This window comes from Astatotilapia calliptera, chromosome 6, assembly GCF_900246225.1.
Source record: "Astatotilapia calliptera chromosome 6, fAstCal1.2, whole genome shotgun sequence".
NCBI classification, from domain to species: domain Eukaryota; kingdom Metazoa; phylum Chordata; class Actinopteri; order Cichliformes; family Cichlidae; genus Astatotilapia; species Astatotilapia calliptera.
Window position 1 is genome coordinate 540,001 of NC_039307.1, and position 21,083 is coordinate 561,083.

The 21,083-nt window shown below is 48.5% G+C and overlaps 1 protein-coding gene across 6 annotated transcripts in view; it reads left to right on the forward strand.

Annotated features, from left to right (window-relative positions):
* Nucleotides 1–20,471, forward strand: part of LOC113023498 (CSC1-like protein 2) — a 31,781-nt gene extending 11,310 nt beyond the window's left edge. For 2 of the 6 annotated variants that reach the window (XM_026169549.1, XM_026169545.1), the window contains exons 3-24: nt 1,684–1,763; nt 5,620–5,658; nt 7,296–7,386; nt 7,999–8,036; nt 8,182–8,324; nt 9,008–9,059; nt 9,184–9,292; nt 9,370–9,440; nt 9,779–9,859; nt 11,013–11,136; nt 11,518–11,651; nt 11,875–12,012; nt 12,099–12,252; nt 12,422–12,528; nt 12,974–13,060; nt 13,144–13,209; nt 13,284–13,446; nt 13,546–13,651; nt 13,876–14,043; nt 15,325–15,440; nt 15,517–15,600; nt 17,346–20,471. In XM_026169549.1, coding sequence (XP_026025334.1) covers nt 1,684–1,763; nt 5,620–5,658; nt 7,296–7,386; nt 7,999–8,036; nt 8,182–8,324; nt 9,008–9,059; nt 9,184–9,292; nt 9,370–9,440; nt 9,779–9,859; nt 11,013–11,136; nt 11,518–11,651; nt 11,875–12,012; nt 12,099–12,252; nt 12,422–12,528; nt 12,974–13,060; nt 13,144–13,209; nt 13,284–13,446; nt 13,546–13,651; nt 13,876–14,043; nt 15,325–15,440; nt 15,517–15,600; nt 17,346–17,534 — 2,340 coding nt within the window. In that variant the 3' untranslated portion in view covers nt 17,535–20,471. The other 4 variants (XM_026169547.1, XM_026169546.1, XM_026169548.1 and 1 more) reach the window with 4 other exon arrangements.
* Nucleotides 20,472–21,083: the final 612 nt, after the last annotated feature.

Consider the following 21,083-nt stretch of genomic DNA (forward strand, 5'->3'; position numbering starts at 1 on the left):
GGTGTAGAGGGTGAAGAGGAAGGGGGAGAGGACAGTCCCCTGTGGTGCCCCTGTGTTGCTTGTCACCTTGTCAGACACACACTGTGGGAGACGTACATATTGTGGTCTTCCTGTCAGGTAATCAACAATCCAGGACACCAGAGAAGCATCCACCTGCATCGCTGCTAACTTATCACCCAGGAGGGTCGGCCTGATGGTGTTGAAAGCACTGGAAAAGTCAAAAAACATGACCCTCACAGTGCTCGCCGGCTGGTCCAGATGGGTGTAGACACGATTGAGCAGGTAGATGATGGCGTCCTCTGTTCCGAGACGAGGCTGATAAGCGAACTGAAGGGGATCCAGATGTGGTCTTACTATGGGTCGCAGCTGGTCCAGGATGAGCCTTTCCAGGGTCTTCATGATGTGGGAGGTCAATGCCACGGGCCTGTAATCCTGGGGGCCACTGGGACGAGGTGTCTTTGGTACAGGGACGAGGCATGATGTCTTCCACATCACCGGGACCCTCTGCAGACTCAGACTCAGCATAAACAGTTTATGAAAGACTCCACACAGCTGGGGGGCACAGGCCTTGAGGACAAGGGGACTCACTCCGTCTGGTCCAGCAGACTTGCCTGAGTGAAGTCTCCTCATTTGCATCTCAACCTGGTATTGAGTGAAGGTGATGGGTGGGGGAGGGGTGTCAGGAATCTCACAGGAGGCAACATGTGAAGAGAGAGGCTGGCACAGTGGTGTGGCTCTGGATTCCAGGCTGACTGCAGGTGAGGTTGTGGGGGTGGGAGCAGACACTGTGGTGTCGAATCTATTGAAAAACAGATTCAACTCATCGGCTCTATTCTCACCTCCCTCAGCTCCCCTGCTGTTGGTTGGCCTGAATCCAGTGATGGTCTTCATGCCCCTCCACACCTCTCTCATGCTGTTCTGCTGGAGTTTCCACTCCAGCTTCCTCCTGTAATTGTCCTTAGCCTCTCTGATCTTGTCCTTTAGTAACACCTGGACCTTCCTCACCTCCTCTTTGTTGCCCCCTCTGAAAGCCCTCTTCTTGTTGTTGAGGAGGGCTTTGATGTCCTTAGTCACCCACGGCTTGTTATTTGGGTAACAATGAACAGTCTGAGCTGGAACAATGGAGTCGGTGCAGAAAGTTATGTAGTCTGTGATACACTCAGTAAGCCCATTGATGTCCTCGGCGTGAGGCTCACAGAGTGTTTCCCAGTCGGTCACCTCGAAACAGCCCTGTAGTTCTGCTAAGGCCTCCTCTGACCACCTCCTAACAGTCCTGGTGGTCACAGGTTCCCTCCTCACAATTGGCACATAGCGGGGGGTGAGGTGATTCAGGTTATGATCTGACCTACCAAGTGGGGGGAGGGAGGAGGAGCTGTATGCATCCTTGACGTTAGCATACAGTAAGTCTAAAGTTTTCTCTCCCCTGGTGGGACAGTCCACATATTGTTTGAATGTTGGTAGTGTATTGTCCAGTGATACATGGTTGAAGTCACCCGAGATCACAATAAAGGCACTCGGGTGCTGAGTCTGTAGCCGAGCTATGGCAGAGTGGATAATGTAGCTGCCATCACCAGTGTGTGAATGTGTGGATGTGGTATAAAGTGCTTTGGGGTCCTTAGGGACTAAGTAAAGCGCTATACAAATACAGGCCATTTACCATTTTTCCTTCCTCTTCCTCCTCAGGTGCTCCTCTTCGTCTTTTCCATTTTACGGAAGGTTGCGTGGGATTATGGCCGCCTGGCGCTGGTCACCGACGCTGACAGGTAAATGAAGGTTAATCAGTCTGTAAATGTTCTTCATCACAGAGCTGGACCACAGCTTCACGGGCTTAATCCGTCACACGGGGTGCCGGAGACGTCCAGGAAGCTGAGTCTTTTTTTTGTGTGACGAATAAACATGTGCAGGCCTGAGGTGAGACAGGAAGAATTGGAAGCTGAGAGATGGATCGTTCTGATGTGTGAACCAAAGACAGTTTAGAATCTGTCTGTTTTTAGGTTTCCTACATTGAAATCAGTGAGCTGTTATATTAACCCGAGAATCAGTGAAGCTCTGCAGACAGGAGGCGCTCACACACAGTTTGGCTGCTTTAAAGCCACATTTGAATATGAATGTTGGGTCTGCGCTTCCACAGGACCCGCTGGTTTAGAAACGTATTCTCGTTAACGACAAAAACAAGACGAACATCTTTTACTTGCTGCAAGGGAGGCCCCGGCCAGTGTCTCAGGAAGCACTCTGAATCCAGACTGACCCCAAATCCGGCCTCCGCTTGCTGCCTTTTATTGGGAAAACAGTTTACACAATACACATCACAGCAAAAGCACCTCCCACCGTAAACCCCCAGATGGTTCTAAGACAAGGCACTGTGTGTGTGTGTGTGTGTGTGTACATCTGTATGCATGTGCAAGAGTGTGTGTGTGTGTGTGTGTGTGTGTGTGTGTGTGTAAACATCTGTATGCATGTGCAAGAGTGTGTGTGTGTGTGTGTAAACATCTGTATGCATGTGCAAGAGTGTGTGTGTGTGTGTGTGTGTGTGTGTAAACATCTGTATGCATGTGCAAGAGTGTGTGTGTGTGTGTGTGTAAACATCTGTATGCATGTGCAAGTGTGTGTGTGTGTGTGTGTGTAAACATCTGTATGCATGTGCAAGAGTGTGTGTGTGTGTGTGTGTGTAAACATCTGTATGCATGTGCAAGAGTGTGTGTGTGTGTGTGTGTGTAAACATCTGTATGCATGTGCAAGAGTGTGTGTGTGTGTGTAAACATCTGTATGCATGTGCAAGAGTGTGTGTGTGTGTGTGTAAACATCTGTATGCATGTGCAAGAACGTGTGTGTGTGTGTGTCTGTAAACATCTGTATGCATGTGCAAGAGTGTGTGTGTGTGTGTGTGTAAACATCTGTATGCATGTGCAAGAGTGTGTGTGTGTGTGTGTGTAAACATCTGTATGCATGTGCAAGAGTGTGTGTGTGTGTGTGTGTAAACATCTGTATGCATGTGCAAGAGTGTGTGTGTGTGTGTGTAAACATCTGTATGCATGTGCAAGAGTGTGTGTGTGTGTAAACATCTGTATGCATGTGCAAGAACGTGTGTGTGTGTGTAAACATCTGTATGCATGTGCAAGAACGTGTGTGTGTGTGTAAACATCTGTATGCATGTGCAAGAGTGTGTGTGTGTGTAAACATCTGTATGCATGTGCAAGTGTGTGTGTGTGTGTAAACATCTGTATGCATGTGCAAGAACGTGTGTGTGTGTGTGTAAACATCTGTATGCATGTGCAAGAACGTGTGTGTGTGTGTGTAAACATCTGTATGCATGTGCAAGAACGTGTGTGTGTGTGTGTGTGTGTAAACATCTGTATGCATGTGCAAGAACGTGTGTGTGTGTAAACATCTGTATGCATGTGCAAGAACGTGTGTGTGTGTAAACATCTGTATGCATGTGCAAGAACGTGTGTGTGTGTAAACATCTGTATGCATGTGCAAGAACGTGTGTGTGTGTAAACATCTGTATGCATGTGCAAGAACGTGTGTGTGTGTGTGTGTGTGTAAACATCTGTATGCATGTGCAAGAGTGTGTGTGTGTGTGTGTAAACATCTGTATGCATGTGCAAGAGTGTGTGTGTGTGTGTGTAAACATCTGTATGCATGTGCAAGAGTGTGTGTGTGTGTGTGTAAACATCTGTATGCATGTGCAAGAACGTGTGTGTGTGTGTGTGTGTAAACATCTGTATGCATGTGCAAGAGTGTGTGTGTGTGTGTGTGTAAACATCTGTATGCATGTGCAAGAGTGTGTGTGTGTGTGTGTAAACATCTGTATGCATGTGCAAGAGTGTGTGTGTGTGTGTGTAAACATCTGTATGCATGTGCAAGAGTGTGTGTGTGTGTGTAAACATCTGTATGCATGTGCAAGAGTGTGTGTGTGTGTAAACATCTGTATGCATGTGCAAGAACGTGTGTGTGTGTGTGTAAACATCTGTATGCATGTGCAAGAACGTGTGTGTGTGTGTGTAAACATCTGTATGCATGTGCAAGTGTGTGTGTGTGTGTAAACATCTGTATGCATGTGCAAGAACGTGTGTGTGTGTGTGTAAACATCTGTATGCATGTGCAAGAACGTGTGTGTGTGTGTGTAAACATCTGTATGCATGTGCAAGAACGTGTGTGTGTGTGTGTAAACATCTGTATGCATGTGCAAGAACGTGTGTGTGTGTAAACATCTGTATGCATGTGCAAGAACGTGTGTGTGTGTAAACATCTGTATGCATGTGCAAGAACGTGTGTGTGTGTAAACATCTGTATGCATGTGCAAGAACGTGTGTGTGTGTAAACATCTGTATGCATGTGCAAGAACGTGTGTGTGTGTAAACATCTGTATGCATGTGCAAGAACGTGTGTGTGTGTGTGTGTGTAAACATCTGTATGCATGTGCAAGAACGTGTGTGTGTGTGTGTGTGTAAACATCTGTATGCATGTGCAAGAGTGTGTGTGTGTGTGTGTGTGTGTGTGTGTGTCTGTAAACATCTGTATGCATGTGCAAGAACGTGTGTGTGTGTCTGTAAACATCTGTATGCATGTGCAAGAACGTGTGTGTGTGTCTGTAAACATCTGTATGCATGTGCAAGAACGTGTGTGTGTGTGTGTGAACATCTGTATGCATGTGCAAGAACGTGTGTGTGTGTGTGTGTGTAAATATCTGTATGCATGTGCAAGAACGTGTGTGTGTGTGTGTGTGTGTGTGAACATCTGTATGCATGTGCAAGAACGTGTGTGTGTGTGTGTGAACATCTGTATGCATGTGCAAGAACGTGTGTGTGTGTGTGTAAACATCTGTATGCATGTGCAAGAACGTGTGTGTGTGTGTGCGTGCGTGCGTGCCTGACTTCCAACTGTTTCTAACAACATCCTTAGTCACAAAATGGTAATCTCCCCCACACCCAATATATGGTTCACTTCCTGTATTGGTTCACCGTGCACGACACAGTGAAGCCACAGAAGGGCAGGAAGCCGACCACACAAGAAACAGATCTGTCAGATAGGATGCATCTGCAGTAAAACCTCCCCCTGAGTGGCTGGAGAGGTGGTCGGAGACAAAGGAATGTCTTGATCCTATAGATTTGCACTCAGACTTACAAATTTAAGAAACACAATGACACATTTAACAATTTGACTTAACAATGAACAAGTAAAAACACGGTTCAAGTAACATGTCTACCCCCAACAAACACCGACAGTATTAAAGATGGACGTAGCCTCCAAGATCTGACAGGTGAAGCCTCCTTAAATCTGCGTTCTCACTAATATCCAGCAGGTGGCGACGCTGGTTGGGGAAAAAGTCTGACTATATAGAAGAAACTGAGCCTCCGACTCAGCGGGACTCTTCCTTGATTGGTTGACTCGATGCTCATTGGTTAACAGCGTGTTTTAGCAGTAAGATTAGGCGGCGTTAGCAGAAAGCTTCAGCCCGAGGCTTCGCAGTGACATCATGGCGGCTGCGTCTATCTTTGAGCGTCCATGTGTAAACGCGGTGGTGGGCGTGATGCGCTCCTGCTGTGTGACCTGATCAGGGTTGTTTCCCTCTCACTGGCATCACCTCCTTGTTATTTTCTGTTTCCTCTCCCAAAGACTGAAGAAGCGTTTCAGCGACCTGGAGGAGCGGGAATAGTATGTTGTTGTTGCTTCCTCCCTGTTTGGTTTGTCTGCTAACCTCCTCTGGTTTGATTAACGGGCTCTCTGGTTGGTGCACTAACACCTCTTTTCTGCATTTCAGTCTGTGCTTGTTTGGGTTTCTGTATGGAAGGTTATTAGTGCCAACAGACTGCACAGATCTATCCGCAGCAGCCTGCTCGCTACATTTAAGCGTTTAATTATAAAAACATAACATTTGAACTGCTTGGCACTTGGTTGAACTGCAACACTTTAATCCTCCTGTTGTGTTTGTGTTTGTTTGGCTCAAAGTGGGCTTCCTATTTAGGCAAAATGGTTCATTGCCATGCGCCATATTATTAAGAAGAGATGGATCAGATTTCTCCCACGGGGCACATTGAACTGTGTCAGTGAGGCACTAATCGCCCTCCGCAGCACATGAACACTGTGTTTTTACAGCATTGAAATGGCTAATTATGCTACCTGCTGTGATGCTAACACCACTCCACGCTTCTCTCCATGTTTGTGTCAAACTCAGCCGAAGGCGCGACAGAGATAACTATGAGCCGGTGAAAAGGTAACGGCTACCCGCGTATGTGGACCCCTGTGACGTGCTAGCTAGATGACTCAGTAGCCCAACGTGCCGTAGCCACGCCCACGCTCAGAGTCGGCAGCTAAAACGATAATAACTGAAGACGTAAGAGCAAACGTAGTCGACGTTAAAGATGTCAGCACTACAGAACAGCCGATCATTATTGGGGTCACTGGTTGCCATGGTGATTCCCACCTTTGTGTAAACGTGGTGGTCCTGCAGTTCTGGACCCCGACTCTCTGAAGTTCTTGTGTGTTGTGATGTCAGCTGTTCTCCGTTTGGCTCTTAGTTTCGTGTTGTTGTCGTGTTCGAGTGCGTTAGTTCCCTCACATTCCTCCTGTGTGTTTCCCCGTGTCAGGTTTTTGTGTCTGACGTTCCCGAGTTATTGTCGCTTAGTTCCTGTTTTACTTTGTTAGTTGTCCCTGTTCTGTATTCAGTTTTACTTCCTGTCCTAGTATAAATGGCGCCGTCGTCCTCTGTGCGTTTCCTTCTGTCGGCTGGATTTTTGTAACGCCGTTTACAGACTTCAGATCGCTGAACTTTCCCCCCGACTCTGCTGTTTAGTCCTTAACCTGCAAACTGTGACAGTGGAGGCAGAAACACGTAGAAACCGTTAAAGACGTGAGGTAGCAGGTCCGGTGGATCAAGTCCGGTTCCTGAGCGGTTTGAAGCTTGAAGTTCCTGCTGTACCGACCGCCACAGAGCTTTTGTTGGATAGACGTGACTCAGATCTTTATTTGCGTTTCCAGCTGAGCCGACGGTTTGGCTCTAAGCCGTTTCTCCCAAATCCGTCAATTTGAACCCAGTGAAGGGTCGCCGCGATCGAGCGAGCGGGGTCGCCACCACAGCGGGGTCGCTGCTCAGTCGAGCGCGCGGGGTCACTGCGATCGAGCGAGCGGGGTCGCCGCGGGCGTGCTGATCCAGGTTTGTGCTTGGTGAACCGTCGTCTGTGTTTAGTGTCTCGAAACTCATTTTCAAAGGAACTCTGGAGTCTTACCAGCTGTCACACACAGAGGTCAAAGGTCAGAGGGCCCCATACTAACATTCCTGTTTGTGTCCACAGTGTTGCCTCGGCGATGCACTCGGAGACGCCCGACCGCTATGAACGCCTCACCTCGGTTTCCAGCTCTGTTGACTTCGACCAGAGAGACAACGTAAGAACACCTTCATCACTCCCTCCTCTTCCTGCTCCGCCACAGTTAGCCGTTAGCTGACAGAGGGTCAAAGTTCATCCAAACTGGGCAGAACTCACAAAACGCACACACATCATCATCATCTGGCGTCATCATAGCGGCCACCACAGTGGACAGCTATTCAAAGGCTGTTGTTGTATCCGTGTCAGTGTTGATGGTGTACCTGCACATAAACCACTACGTTGGACACTGATGTGTCCCTCCATACCTGCCACCTGCTGGTCATTTAATGTTACTACAGATGTTTGACGTGTTTCTTTGTAATTATTGTTATTTAACCTTGTCACGGATGAATTATGACAACCTCAGTCAGAATTTAATTCATGCGTGACAGGGTTAAAGCAGGACACAGAGTACGTCTGTGATCTGTGTTCCTAATCCATCGGCCATTGTTCAGCTCGGCAGCTCTGGGTACTTTGAGCTGCGACCGCTAACGGTTAGCTGAGGCCCCGCCCACTGGCCTCGCCTGCACACCTGCGGCTTGTGAGGATGAGGAATCCCAGGCACAGTCGGGGCTTTCACTGTCGTTTCGCTTGCTGTAAAGCTGTCGTCTTCTTCCTGTTTGTGTTTCAGGGTTTCTGCTCGTGGCTGACGGCCATCTTCAGAATAAAGTGAGTATGAGGAAACGGCTTCTCGCTTTCACGGTCAGACCGAAAGCTCCACTGTCCCATCGTTACCACAGACTGTGAACTCATCACAGACGCTCAGATTTCCCAGTGTAAGAACAGACCGTGACTCCTCCTGTTTCTGCCGCAGAGACGAGGAGATTCGTGAGAAGTGTGGCGAAGACGCCGTTCACTACTTGTCCTTCCAGCGTCACATCATCGGCCTTCTGGTCGTGGTCGGCGTCCTCTCGGTCGGCATCGTCCTGCCCGTGAACTTCTCTGGAGACCTTCTGGGTAAGAGCAACTTGGTCTGAGGGTCTCGGGTCTCGATGTGTCACTCACCGCCTTCTCGCCTTCTGTCTGAATGTTTTAGTCCGAATTATCAGTAAAGATGCTTTCCTCAGCCGAGGAACACCTGGACCACCCTCCAAAGAAGGTAAAGTGGGTGGGGTCAGAGGCGTAGGCGCCCTGCGCCCTGTAGACTGTGGCTAATGGTAGACTCGGTCCCATCTGGTCTGTAGTACGAGTGCCGTGTTAGAAACGTGCTGTGGTTTTGTCATAGTGACAGGCGGTAGGTAAGGAGGTGAAAGCGGCTATGATGACTTCCTGTGCTGACCCAGGGGCGGGGTGTCAACAATAAAAGCTCTTCCTGTCAGACGCACATGGAGGGCGTCCGCTCGGCGAAATGGCCTTCGAGGATTCAGAAACACCCATGGACGAAGCTTTAAAGAAGTCACGCTGAGTCGGGCATATGAAACCATCAATAAACACGTCGCTCAGTGACTCAGACGCTGCGTTTTATTTCTGTCTTTGCAACACAACGACATTTAAGCCAATAAAGCTCCACTTCAAGCTTTCCCACTATAAACACCGTGACTACTGGAAGTCCACCAGCACACATCTGGTGATGCAATGGCTGATGTTAGGAAAAGCACTCGTGCACACTCGGGCTTCATGTGACCTTTGCTTTCTTCCAGAAAACAACGCCTACAGCTTCGGACGCACGACGATAGCCAACCTGAAGTCTGGGTGAGATTTCATATCTTCTTCTTTGCTTTGTTAATCACGGCGTTGTTTCCTGCAGATGTTTCAGAGTAAAAGCTTGTGAACCTTCCTGTTGAGAGGTGTAATCTGGGGGTTTGCTACATTGCAGGACGAACCTGCTCTGGCTGCACACCACGTTTGCCTTCATGTATCTGCTGCTGACCGTCTACAGCATGAGGAGGCACACGTCTAAGATGCACTACAAGGAGGACGACCTGGTAGGAAGTCCGTGAACTCTGAGGACGCGGCATTTGTGCGCTTAGCCGTGCGGTAATCCCAGTTTTGTGTCTTGCAGGTGAAACGCACTCTGTTCATCAACGGCATCTCCAAGTATGCCGAGGAGAGTCAGATCAAACAGCACTTTGAGTAAGTTCCACGCTCTCCTGTCAGTGACTGCACGGAGCTGTTCTCCTGCTCCGAGTTTGTGATGATGAGTGTAACCCCCATGAGTCTGCCCTGAACACTCAGCTTATCACAGTTTCATTCAGAAGGGATGTCCCTAATATGGTCATCTGGGGCACATGGCCAGTCAGATGAAAGTGAAAGGGGGCAGGGCTAAAGCAGCTTGTTTCAGACACTGCACGAGGCCCAGCATCAGATAAAGAAGGATGATTATGAGCTGTGAGTCCTGCAGCGTTGCTGTGGGAGGGTGCAGGAATCGAACGCTTGTTCTGATGGTGGTGTGCCTCCTCTGTGTCCTGCAGGCAGGCGTACGAGAACTGCACGGTGCTCGAGGCTCGGATCTGCTATAACGTGGCCAAACTGATGGCTCTGAACGCTGAAAGGTGAGGCCCAGTGCATGCTGGGAGTAAAATCTCACACACCCACACAGTAATCATTCATATGCATGAAAATGTGAGACTCTGAACGCATCACGTTTATAAGTAGAAATGCATCGATCAGCTGGTTTTGACCCCTGAGCTGTGTGAACATCTCCAAGCTCTTCACAAGCATCCTGTCTTTTCCACCTTGCAGTAATCTAAATACAGATTACTGCTGTCATGTTCAGCTCCGCTCCAGAAGCCTTGTTTCTGACTCCACATCGACCAGTTGGACCCGATAAATCTCCAGCAGTCAAATCATTTCAATTCAATTTTATTTATAGAGCACCAACATGCTTTATATTGTAAGGGAGACCCTACAATAATAGATACAGAGAAAAACCCAACAATCATATGACCCCCTATGAGCAGCACTTTGGCAACAGTGGGAAGGAAAAACTCCCTTTTAACAGGAAGAAACCTCCGGCAGAACCAGGCTCAGGGAGGGGCGGGGCCATCTGCTGTGATTGGTTGGGGTGAGAGAAGGAAGACAGGATAAAGACATGCTGTGGAAGAGAGACAGAGATCAGAAAAATAAAATACTGTAAATAGGAGCTTTTTTCTTTTAAGTTTTCCAAGAAAATTTTTTGCTGCTCTAAACTGATTCAAGCAGACCTTTGACCTTTTGCACAACCAATCACAGGTGTTTACATGAAGACTGATGATTTGATCTGTGCTGCAGAGCCACAGCCAATGAAAAACAAATTGCAGACTTTAGTTGAATCATTGCTGACAACTTTAACCCAGGTTTGTTTTTATTCACATTGCTTGTTGTCGCTACACAGCTTTTTTTCTTTTTTTTTCTTTTAGCAGGTTTATCCAGACCTGTTTGTCTTCTGATTAACTAAACTGCTCCTTATGTGAAATTCAAGTCTAGTCAGCTAGCATGGCCTACGTTACCTTCAGCTGCCCCGGCTACAGGAGCCTGGCTAACTACGGGTTTTTATGAGGGTGTGAAGCCCAGTCTCCAATTCAGTGATCCTGGCCTCCAGATCTGCAAACAAGCTACATTCATTCCAAATATCGTTATTGCTAAAGTGCGCCGAGGAGTAAGCATATGACACGAGCAGGAAAGTGCTCCACGTCGTCACTTGATGACTTCATTCGTGTTTTGCAGGAAGAAGACGGAGCGCAGCAAGAAGTTTTTTACCGACCTGATGGCTAAAGAACACGTTCCCACCATGATCAACCCCAAGCCCTGCGGACACCTCTGCTGTTGCGCCATCGCTGGCTGTGAGGAGGTAAAAACAAAGACATCGCCCCCATGGCAGAACCGTGCGCGGTCACATCAGCAGCTGCTAACTAGCTAGCTGGGCTCATTATACAGCGACGTTTCTGCACATTCCCTTCAGTTCATCAACTGCGCAATGATTTTGTCCTGCGTCGCGTGTCTCTGCGTTATGTTGTGGTGTTTCCGTTGTTAAAATGCCGCCAATACAGAAAATGGCGAGCTGGTACTCAGAATGATGAGTCCAGGAGCAGCACGCTGGACTTCAGGGTTACTTCACCTGTCCTGCAAGTCGTCACGACATCGCCAAGCTTTACCCACATAATTCAAATGCTAACGTGCTAATGTTAGCATGTCAGGTGGCAGTTTGTTGATGCTTTTCTGTGGTCTGCAGGAGGAGGCGGTCAGCTACTACACCAAGAGGGAGGCCAAACTCAAGGAGGAGTACAGGAAGGAGAAGGAAAAGGTCCACACCAAGCCTCTGGGCATGGCCTTTGTCACCTTCCAGAATGAGGCCATGACTGCCATGTAAGCCACTCGCTTCACTTCCTCTTTATCTGTCTCAGACTCCTCCCCCTATTTTTCTCCTCAGAAACTTCTCATTTGGCGATCGTTAAATATTTTATGGTTTTTATAGTTTTCTCTAACGAAATGTCCCACCTGCCTCCACCTCACGTTAGCCACACCCCTCACATTCGAATCCTTGTCATGTCTTCGACCTCACCTCTGCTCACGGCTCTTCTTTTCTCAGCATTTTGAAGGACTTTAACGCCTGTCAGGTTCAGGGGTGTCGATGTCGTCAGGAGCCACGTTCCTCTCAGTTCAGCGAGGTTCTTCACGTTCATAACTGGAGTGTTTCGTACGCACCCGACCCACAGAATGTCCGCTGGTATGTCCGCACGCTCCGCCCACCTGAAACTTTGGACAAATAAATGCGCCCTTTGAGATCAGCTGACTCTGTGTTCCTTCCTGTAGGGAACACCTTTCACTGGGCGGGATCTCCTGGTGGATCCGTTGTTTTGTCATCAACTGCATCCTCTTCATTCTGCTCTTCTTCCTCACCACGCCCGCAATCATCATTTCCACCATGGACAAGTTCAACGTCACCAAGCCCGTCGAGTATCTGAATGTAAGAAGCGTGAAGCAGGTGTATAGTCCGGCTTCAGGCCGATTCCTTCAGCTCTGACTCTGTGCTCTCTGTCTGTTGGGTGCTTGGATCAATGCTTGTTGGTGAATGGTTTGGGTTGATTGGGTGGATGTTTGGTCGGATGAATTGTTTTTCTTGGTTTCTTGAACAGAACCCCATCGTCACTCAGTTCTTCCCCACCCTGCTGCTCTGGGCTTTCTCTGCTCTGCTGCCAACCATCGTCTACTACTCTGCTTTCTTCGAGGCTCACTGGACCAGGTACAGCTGCTTCCACTGCTGCTCTTCATCACTTTGTTATTTGTGAGAGTAGCACACACCGTGAAACTAGAAATAAATAAGTCGAAGGTCCCATTTAAAGTCATTTCCTGTAGAGTCCCAGTGATGATTAAAGTCGAGTGACGCTTGTATCTGACCTCAGTGTTTGCCATGTTTTGTTTTTTATCCCCTGCGTTATTGGGCACGCTTCATCCCATTTTTCTTTTCTTTTCTTTTTTTTTTTTTTTGTCCCCGTTTACCCACGCTTTGTCCCCGTTTGCCCACGCTTTGTCCCCGTTTACCCACGCTTTGTCCCCGTTTACCAACGCTTTGTCCCCGTTTGCCCACGCTTTGTCCCCGTTTGCCCACGCTTTGTCCCCGTTTGCCCGTGGTTTGCTCCTGGTTCCGTCCATCTCACAGTTTCTGTTTCACCTGTCGGTGTGTGCAGGTCTGGAGAAAACAGGACAACCATGCATAAGTGTTACACCTTCCTGATCTTCATGGTTCTGTTGTTGCCATCTCTCGGCCTCAGCAGGTAACAGATCTTGTGGCTCTAAAGAGTGTGAAACCTGACTGACCTTTGACCTCTACTAAAGCGTTTCTGTCTGTGCTTTCCAGTCTGGACGTTTTCTTCCGCTGGCTCTTTGACAGGAAGTTCCTGGCTGATGCTAAAGTCCGATTTGAGTGAGTTATGTTTTGTTTCCAGCCTACAGTTTGACGGTTGTTACCGCTCACTGAAAACCACTGTGTTTCTGCAGGTGCGTCTTTCTGCCAGATAACGGCGCCTTCTTCGTCAACTACGTTATCGCCTCCGCATTCATCGGAAATGCCATGGACCTGCTGAGGATCCCCGGCCTGCTCATGTACATGATCCGGCTGTGCCTGGCTCGCTCTGCTGCCGACCGCCGCAACGTCAAGAGGGTGAGGACACACTCACTGAGAAGTTTATGGTGGTGCGGTAAAGCTTTCAGCCCACAGGGGGCGCTGCTCTGACTGTAACCCTGTCTGTCGTCCCTACAGCATCAGGCCTACGAGTTTCAGTTCGGAGCAGCGTATGCCTGGATGATGAACGTCTTCACAGTGGTGATGGCCTACAGCATCACCTGCCCCATCATCGTGCCCTTCGGTCAGTCCAGCACTGCAGTAACTGTTAGTCAGTACATGTTTAGAGTAACAGTACAGGTGTTGAAGTAGTAGTAGTACTAGCATCCAGGTGAAGTCATACAAGTCAGTGTAAAGTGTGACGGTGGCTGAAAATAGTCTAATTCCTGTTCCCGTAAAGTCTCAAGTCAGAATAAAAGCAGGTCCAGCATGACGTCAGGGGTATTCAGCTCACCTGTTCACCCGCAGGTCTGATGTACATGCTGCTGAAACACTTGGTGGACCGATACAACATGTACTACGCTTACCTGCCCTCCAAACTGGACAAGAAGATCCACTCTGGAGCCGTCACCCAAGTGGTGGCAGCACCCATCCTCTGCCTTTTCTGGCTGCTGTTCTTCTCCACTGTACGCACAGGTAAGCCCCGCCCACCACAGCTGTGTCAGACCTTCCTTGCCGCGCCGCCTAGGACGGCCGCTTAGACCGTTTGATGAGTCCAATAAAGTAATGCGAGTGGTGCAGGTAGCTGTTCTGCAGAGACGCCCTTCATGACTGCAGGATGTTTCTGAAAGAAGCTGCAGAGCTCAGTAGCATCCCTGAGTGTCTGGGACACTACGAGTCTCCCGACCCTCTGAATCCCTGAATTTCTCTTTTATGTAGTTAATTGTAGTTTTCATTATTAGTGGATCAATGAGAAGGTTGAACAGTTCTGGTCGTTTGTCACTGATAACAAGTGCTGACAGTGAAAGGCAGTTTCTGACATGTTGCTTTTTTTGGGGGGGTGGGGGGGTAGACTATAACAAGACAATACCAAGATCAGTGGGTATCGAGACCAAGACGAAGTCAAGACGAGACCGAGACAAAAAAGTCTTTAAACTGCAGCCAGATGCTGCTTCGTGTACAGGTCTCGGGCACATTTATGTGTTTTTGCGATGCACAGCCCTCCTCACCACCGTCCACTGTCTCACTCACTGAGAGGACAGACGCACGCTCCACGTGACCGTCACGTCCATCACCCTCTCTGTTTTTCACATAATGATATTATCCTATATCCTCGCATGTGATTGGCCACAATATGGAGGGAAATTAATTGAGTTGCCGGCTCTCGCTCAATGGGAGTCGACTCTTCTGATTCACTGCAAAGCGCTCTCGTTGTGTGTCATGGATACTGTTGACTCCAAATCTCCGACCACTATGTCGATCTGAGACAACAAGAGGGAGACAGCGGGAGCAAGACCAAAGTCTGTCGAGGTCGAGACCAAGACCAAGTAAAACTCTGGCGGGGGGAGGATTTTTTAAATGTTTCTATCGTTTTGGGGGGGTCTGACAGTCCTGCCAGTGGGTACTGGCTATTATCACCCTGATGACAAGATGTCGTCTCCGTGGATGGCGTTCGATAGCATCGCCGAGTAAATGTGGTTAACCATACTTGTCCTCACATCTGATTGCCCGGTGTTTTCAGAGGACATTTGTGGGTCATGGTTCAACCTCACTCTCACCTGGTCGGATACAAATAGGCGATAAATCCGGGGTAACGTGAGGCAGTTTTCTGAGGTGACTCCTTTAGTGAAGTTAACCACACCCTCGGTGAAAGGATGAGCTGTTTTAAATCCAGCAGAACTAAAAAAATGATGTGTTAGTATTCGCGACAGGAAGTTGTTATTTGCTGACCATAGCTAACTGCTAATGTGCTCTCAGGCTTCGACACGCCGACCTCCATGTTCACGCTCGTGGTGCTGATCGTCACCATTGTGGTCTGTCTGTCTCACGTCTGCTTCGGACACTTCAAGTACCTCAGCGCTCACAACTACAAGGTACGACAGCAGTGCGATGAAGGTTAGTGTGCAGTGTGTGAACGCCAGCGTCTTATTCCGAGCATCTCCATTTCAGATCGACACAAAGGAGAACGACGTGGACGCTGTCGAGAACGGACGTCCAGCTCGTCCCTCGTCCTCACCCACCACCAAATCTCAGGTGACGCATGTTGTCTTTATTGGGATTGCAACAAACCACTCCCCCAGGTTTTCATCAAACGGGTCTCAGTACCGCCGGAGATCGGGGCCGCTGAGGCCTTCGGTTAGTCCGCCTTAGACACACTCACAGCTGTTTGAGTCTGTGGGCCCAGAAAGGCAGGCAGACTCACCAAAGCAAACCAAAACTGAGACAAACTAGGAGATGGTGTGAGATTTTATCAGAATGCCTTTCCTGGACTGATCCTCCCGTACAGCTCATAAAACACTGAAAGGTTCAAAAAGCACCAAGCTCAAATTCAAAGATCTGCTCTTACCTTATTTAACTTGTCTCTCAATCACTGCACTGAAGGGAGAACAGATTTGTAGTTCTTGATTTTATCCATAAGCTAATAAAACATTCTTTCTAGTTCTCTAGAAAACCTTGGACCTAAGTTACCGATGGTTCCCTACTTGTTGAGATACACAAGTTTTATGAATCACAACTAGCAAACAACACTCCAAAAGTTGATTCTGTTCATCTGGACGTTTTCAGTGGGAGAAACGTTTCATCATCATCCAGGTGACTTCTTCAGTCTCAGGTTTCCAATCTTATAAACAGGACATTTGCATAATGACTGGCACCAGCCCACTGAAGGAACAATGGGCTGGGAGGTCAGCTCCTTAATCTTAATTATGCAAATTCTCATGACCATTGATCAACAACCACTGACCAATGGCCATGAGTCCCATTCACAGAGAGTTGGGGAATGGCTGCAATCACAGCATGTAAGATGGTGACGGATGTACCCTTAGGCCCCTCCTTGATTCAGAGATGGTCTTTCCCTCCTTGACTCCGCCCTCAAACCAGCGTTCCTCCCTGTCCAGGATGTTACATCCTCATCATTGAAAGAGTGTCCACTGGCCTGTAGGTGTGAATAGTCTGCAGAGTCCTGGCCTGACGAGGTGGCTCTTCTGTGTTGTGCCGTCCTCTTCGCCAGAGGTTGTTTGGTTTCCCCGACGTATAAATCCTGGCACTCCTCCTGCACTTAACAGCGTACACTATGTTACTCTGTTTGTGTCGGGGGACCCGATCCTTGGGGTGGACCAGTTTTTGGCGCAGCGTGTTTTGCGGTTTAAAAGCCACAGAGACCTGATGTTTAGAAAAAATGCGTCTCAGCTGCTCCGATACTCCTGACACGTACGGGATCACTACAGGTTTTCGCTTATGCAGCGGTTGTCCTTCTCTCCTGGATCAGCTGGAGCTTTCTTTAGGAGCCTTCCCAGCTTTGACAAAAGTCCAGCTGGGATAACCACATTTACTCAGGGCCTTCTTGATGTTCTTCTGCCTCCCTGGCCGCTGTGTCAGTGGGGATGGTGTTCGCTCTGTGTTGTAGCGTCCTGATGACTCCCAGTTTGTGCTCCAGTAGATGATGAGAGTCAAACCTTAAATACTGATCCGTATGTGTAGGTTTACGGTACACGTCAGCTTTTAGATGTCCCCCATTACTGATGGAAATCTCACAGTCTAAGAAGGCTAAGCTGCCATTCCCCAACTCTCTGTGAATGGTACCCATGGTCTTTGATCAGTGGTTGTTGAGAATCAACAATCAATCAGAATTGACTTTTGGAGATTTACTCACCTGGATGATTGAGCATGCATCAAGAAGATAGCAAACAACACGTTTTTATAGAAATCGGATCACGTCACAGTTCTCTTTGTGGTCATGTCTCTTCCTGGTGGTTGACCTGTTTTTATGTTCCTTCCAGCAACAGCAGCAGATGTACATCGCCCAGGTCCTCCAGGACCCCAACTCGGACGAGCCTGGCGGAGGGAGCAGCGAGGAGGACCGAGGGTCATCGCAGGATGAGGAGATGCTGAATGGAGGGAACAGCATCAATGAGGCGGATTTCCAGTCGGGGGAGGACAGTCTGATCGCCAACGAAGTGCACCAGTAGCTGGGGGTGGTGCTAGAGGAAGGGGGCGGAGCTAGTAGAGGGTCATACCCACACAACAGTTACAGATAAAGCTGACTGGAAAATCACTACACCCATAAACACTTGTACAGTAGATTCACGGTTAGCTCCACCCCCTCTTGGCCTGAAGACTTGACCCTGACCTTTGATGCCGGCGCCGGGTCGCCAACATCCAGTCCTGCACGCCTGTGGATCCTTAATGGACATCAGACTGTGTCCACAGGAAATCACTGTATATAACCACAAAGCCAAAAGTTCTTTTTCTTGGGTTGGGTGGGTGGGTTTTAAAAACTTGTGCCTGGGCTGGATTCTTTGTTCGCACTCGTGTCTTGATTTCTGATCCCACTACGGGTCACCTGAACCCGACCCCTCCAGGGGTCCAAGCTGATGCTGACGCTGTCTTTTTTTCTCCGCATAGTGAGCGCCTGTTGCGTCATCACCGTACTCCAGAATCAGAGCGTTAAACAACTCGCCAGCCGCCAGTTCTCATAGTGTTAGAAACCTCGCTTACGCAGACGCATTGTCATCCCTCTTCTCTGCTGGCCCGTCCTCGCCTCCGTTCTGTGGCTCTGAATGCCAGTACATTCAGCGAATCACCTTGGAGTGTGGGGCTTTTGTTTTTTTAGTTTTTGTACCTGCATGCTGTTAGGAGTGCAGGATTAGGATTAAACTGTCGCACCTTTGGACGATGTCATTCATTGCCGGATTGTACTGGCGAGCGAACACGTTAAGCTTCCTCTCGCCTGCTGGCTTCAGTTGGACCACTCCTCGCCGTCGGACTACAACTCTCCATGCAACAACGCTTTCTTTTCTGGTTTGAGTTCACCTGAACTACCTTAAATCATGAACACCTGACAAAGGGAACAGGGATGTTTGTGTCTGTGTAGGTTTAGCAATCTGAACTCTTTTCAGAGGTGGGATGAACTTTGTGATGACTTTCAGCAGCAGGTAGTTCGACTTCGGGTAGATGAAGAAGAAGAGCAGCGCTTTTCGTCGAGATGTTATTACCTGAACACCTGAAGTTGGAGGTACTGAAGGTGTGTGCTGTCCGTCTGTCTGTGTTAGCTCCTTATAAACAGACTACATCACAAAGGGTTCACCAGGCGTTGATGAAAATGCCATCCATCTACTGTAGAATCAGTTCAGCATTTTTTTTTCTTTCACTTTCGTACAAAAGTTTAGAAATATATAATCATGCCGTTTCGGTCTCTACGCGCATCAATAAAGTTTTAGATAGAGTCCGACTGGTGCGAATCGATGGTTTCATCTCTGCCGCGGTACAACGAGCTCCTTCCATCCAATAATGAGCCACAGCTTCCTAGATGTGCCGCTGGTCCCTCAAACAAATAATCACTGTTTATTTCATGCTAATGATCATATTATGACTGTTTTTAGCTAATTAGCTGGGTTTATCTGACTGAAGCTAACCCTCGGCTAGCTAGAGCAAGCGACTAATAATCAGGATGTTTCAGTCCATGAAAAAAGATACTGACCCTTTGTCCTGTTAGCTCTTGTCTTTAAAGCTAATAACTTAGTTTGTCGTCCCGATAGTGCAGTGTTAGCCTAGCTCTGGCTCCAGTTAATAAAACTCACCTGATTAGCTCGTTAGTAGGGATGAAGCTGTGTAAAGTTGAACTTACTCCTAGCTTCTCGTTCACACCGACGGCTGGTTTAGAACCAGGACAGAACTGCTGAGTCATTGTTAGCTTCAAGCACACAACTCAGACACATAGGAATGATGCACTGTTAATTGTTAGCATGCAGGCTAACACAGCGCTAGCCTGCTAGCCCGGGGTTCGCATTCTGTTAAATGAAGACTAAATGGTCTGAAACCGCACAACAATGAAGAGGTGATGGTTTAGTTAAGCTAGCACTTTCCCCTGTTTTGCATGTGATGCTAGCAGGGCCACGCCACAGGGACGCAGCGGTGAAACCAGTGGTCTGGTTAACCAGTCGTCTGGTTAACCAGTTGATTTACACCTGATTGTGTCTTCGGCTGTCAGAGGTGAGCAGGCTCGTAGCTCACGCTCCATGTGGTCGTGGTGCCGATCTGCCTCCCGTTGGAGGGATGTAGAAAACATCAAGTTGCAACTGACTTGGCTGGTGGTGACATCGTGCTTAGCGACAGAATGGGGAGGAGCTAGTCTCAGGTGTGTTTTGTTTTGTTCCTTTTTTCTCTAAAACAATGTTTACATCAGATTTTGTTTGGTGTGTGTGTGTGTGTGTGTGTGTGTGTGTGTGTGTGTGTGGGGACACGGAGCTGGACTATGAAAGCTGCAGCCGCTGGCTCGCTGGCATTGGCGGGCGGCTGCATGCTGGAGCTCTGCAGCGTTCGTGTCCGGGTGTCGTGTTCTGTTTGATGTTCCCCGCCGCTCCGCCCATGATTGTACGCAGATGAACCTGAAGGTGGAGTCGAGCCTGATCCTCAAAGTTCAGCTCGGCAGCTCGCAGGTGATGACCTGCTTCCTGTTCCTGTCTGTGTAAGGGCACCGGCATAGAATCATTTTCAGAAAGAGAGGCTGAAGTTCGACCGGAGCCGCACAGACCCGGCAGAACCAAACGCGAGCTCGGGGGCTTCAGCGGTCACGGCCTGCGGGAGCCCTGGGACTGTTTGTGTGGAAAAATGGGACTCGAAGGTTTCTGGAAGCGAGCCGCTGCTTCGTGCTGTTTGGTTTGTTTGTTTTTTCTTTTTTTAAAAATAAAATTCCTGAAATGTGAAGAAGAAAAATGTGAAGCGAGGCGTGAAGCAAGCGACAAACTGTGTAAAAACGTGTGTAAATAGCCATCGAACTGCAGTCTGTCGTCCACGTCCTGCTTTAATTTATTGCTGTGACTCTTATTTATTTGGACTTTGGTTTGTGTACAGTGACACCTTCGTCTTATTTATGTTCCTGATCAATAAAACTGATTTCATCCGTGCTCTCGTGCTCTCTGTTTGTCACACCTGAACATGGATCTGCCCTGAGGCAGGAGAAGTGAGCGCAGGAGAAGTGAGCGCATGGCAGGTATGAAGTGAGCGCGCCACATAAACACTTTTAGGGTTAACTGAAACTCTGAGTCAGTTACCATGGTAACAGACGGTGGACGTCAGCTTTTGTCTCTGGAGCTGTGTCCCAAAACGTCAGCTGAATCCTTCGGAGGCTGCATTTGAAGGCCGATTACGTCACAGCCAGGCGACGAAGGCTGTCCCAATTCGTCAACTCCTTCAAATGTGGCCGACAAATGCGTCCTTCATTTCCCCGAATTAGAAGGATGGGTCGGGTGTGTCCTTCGTGGTCCACCATATCCCAGGATTCATAGCGCGGCCCAGCCAATTCCAGTTTCCAACAATGGCGGCCGCTACTAAGTTTTTAATACTACTCTTATTAATCTTTCTGGGTCACAAAATAAACTTTGAACATATTTTCAGGCGAGAAAGTAGCTGTGCAAACATCAAATATCTGCTCGATTTATCAAGACATCACATATTTGCAAAAGTGCGCCGACATTTTCGAAGACGTCTGTTAGACCATCCGCTCGATAGTTGACCGG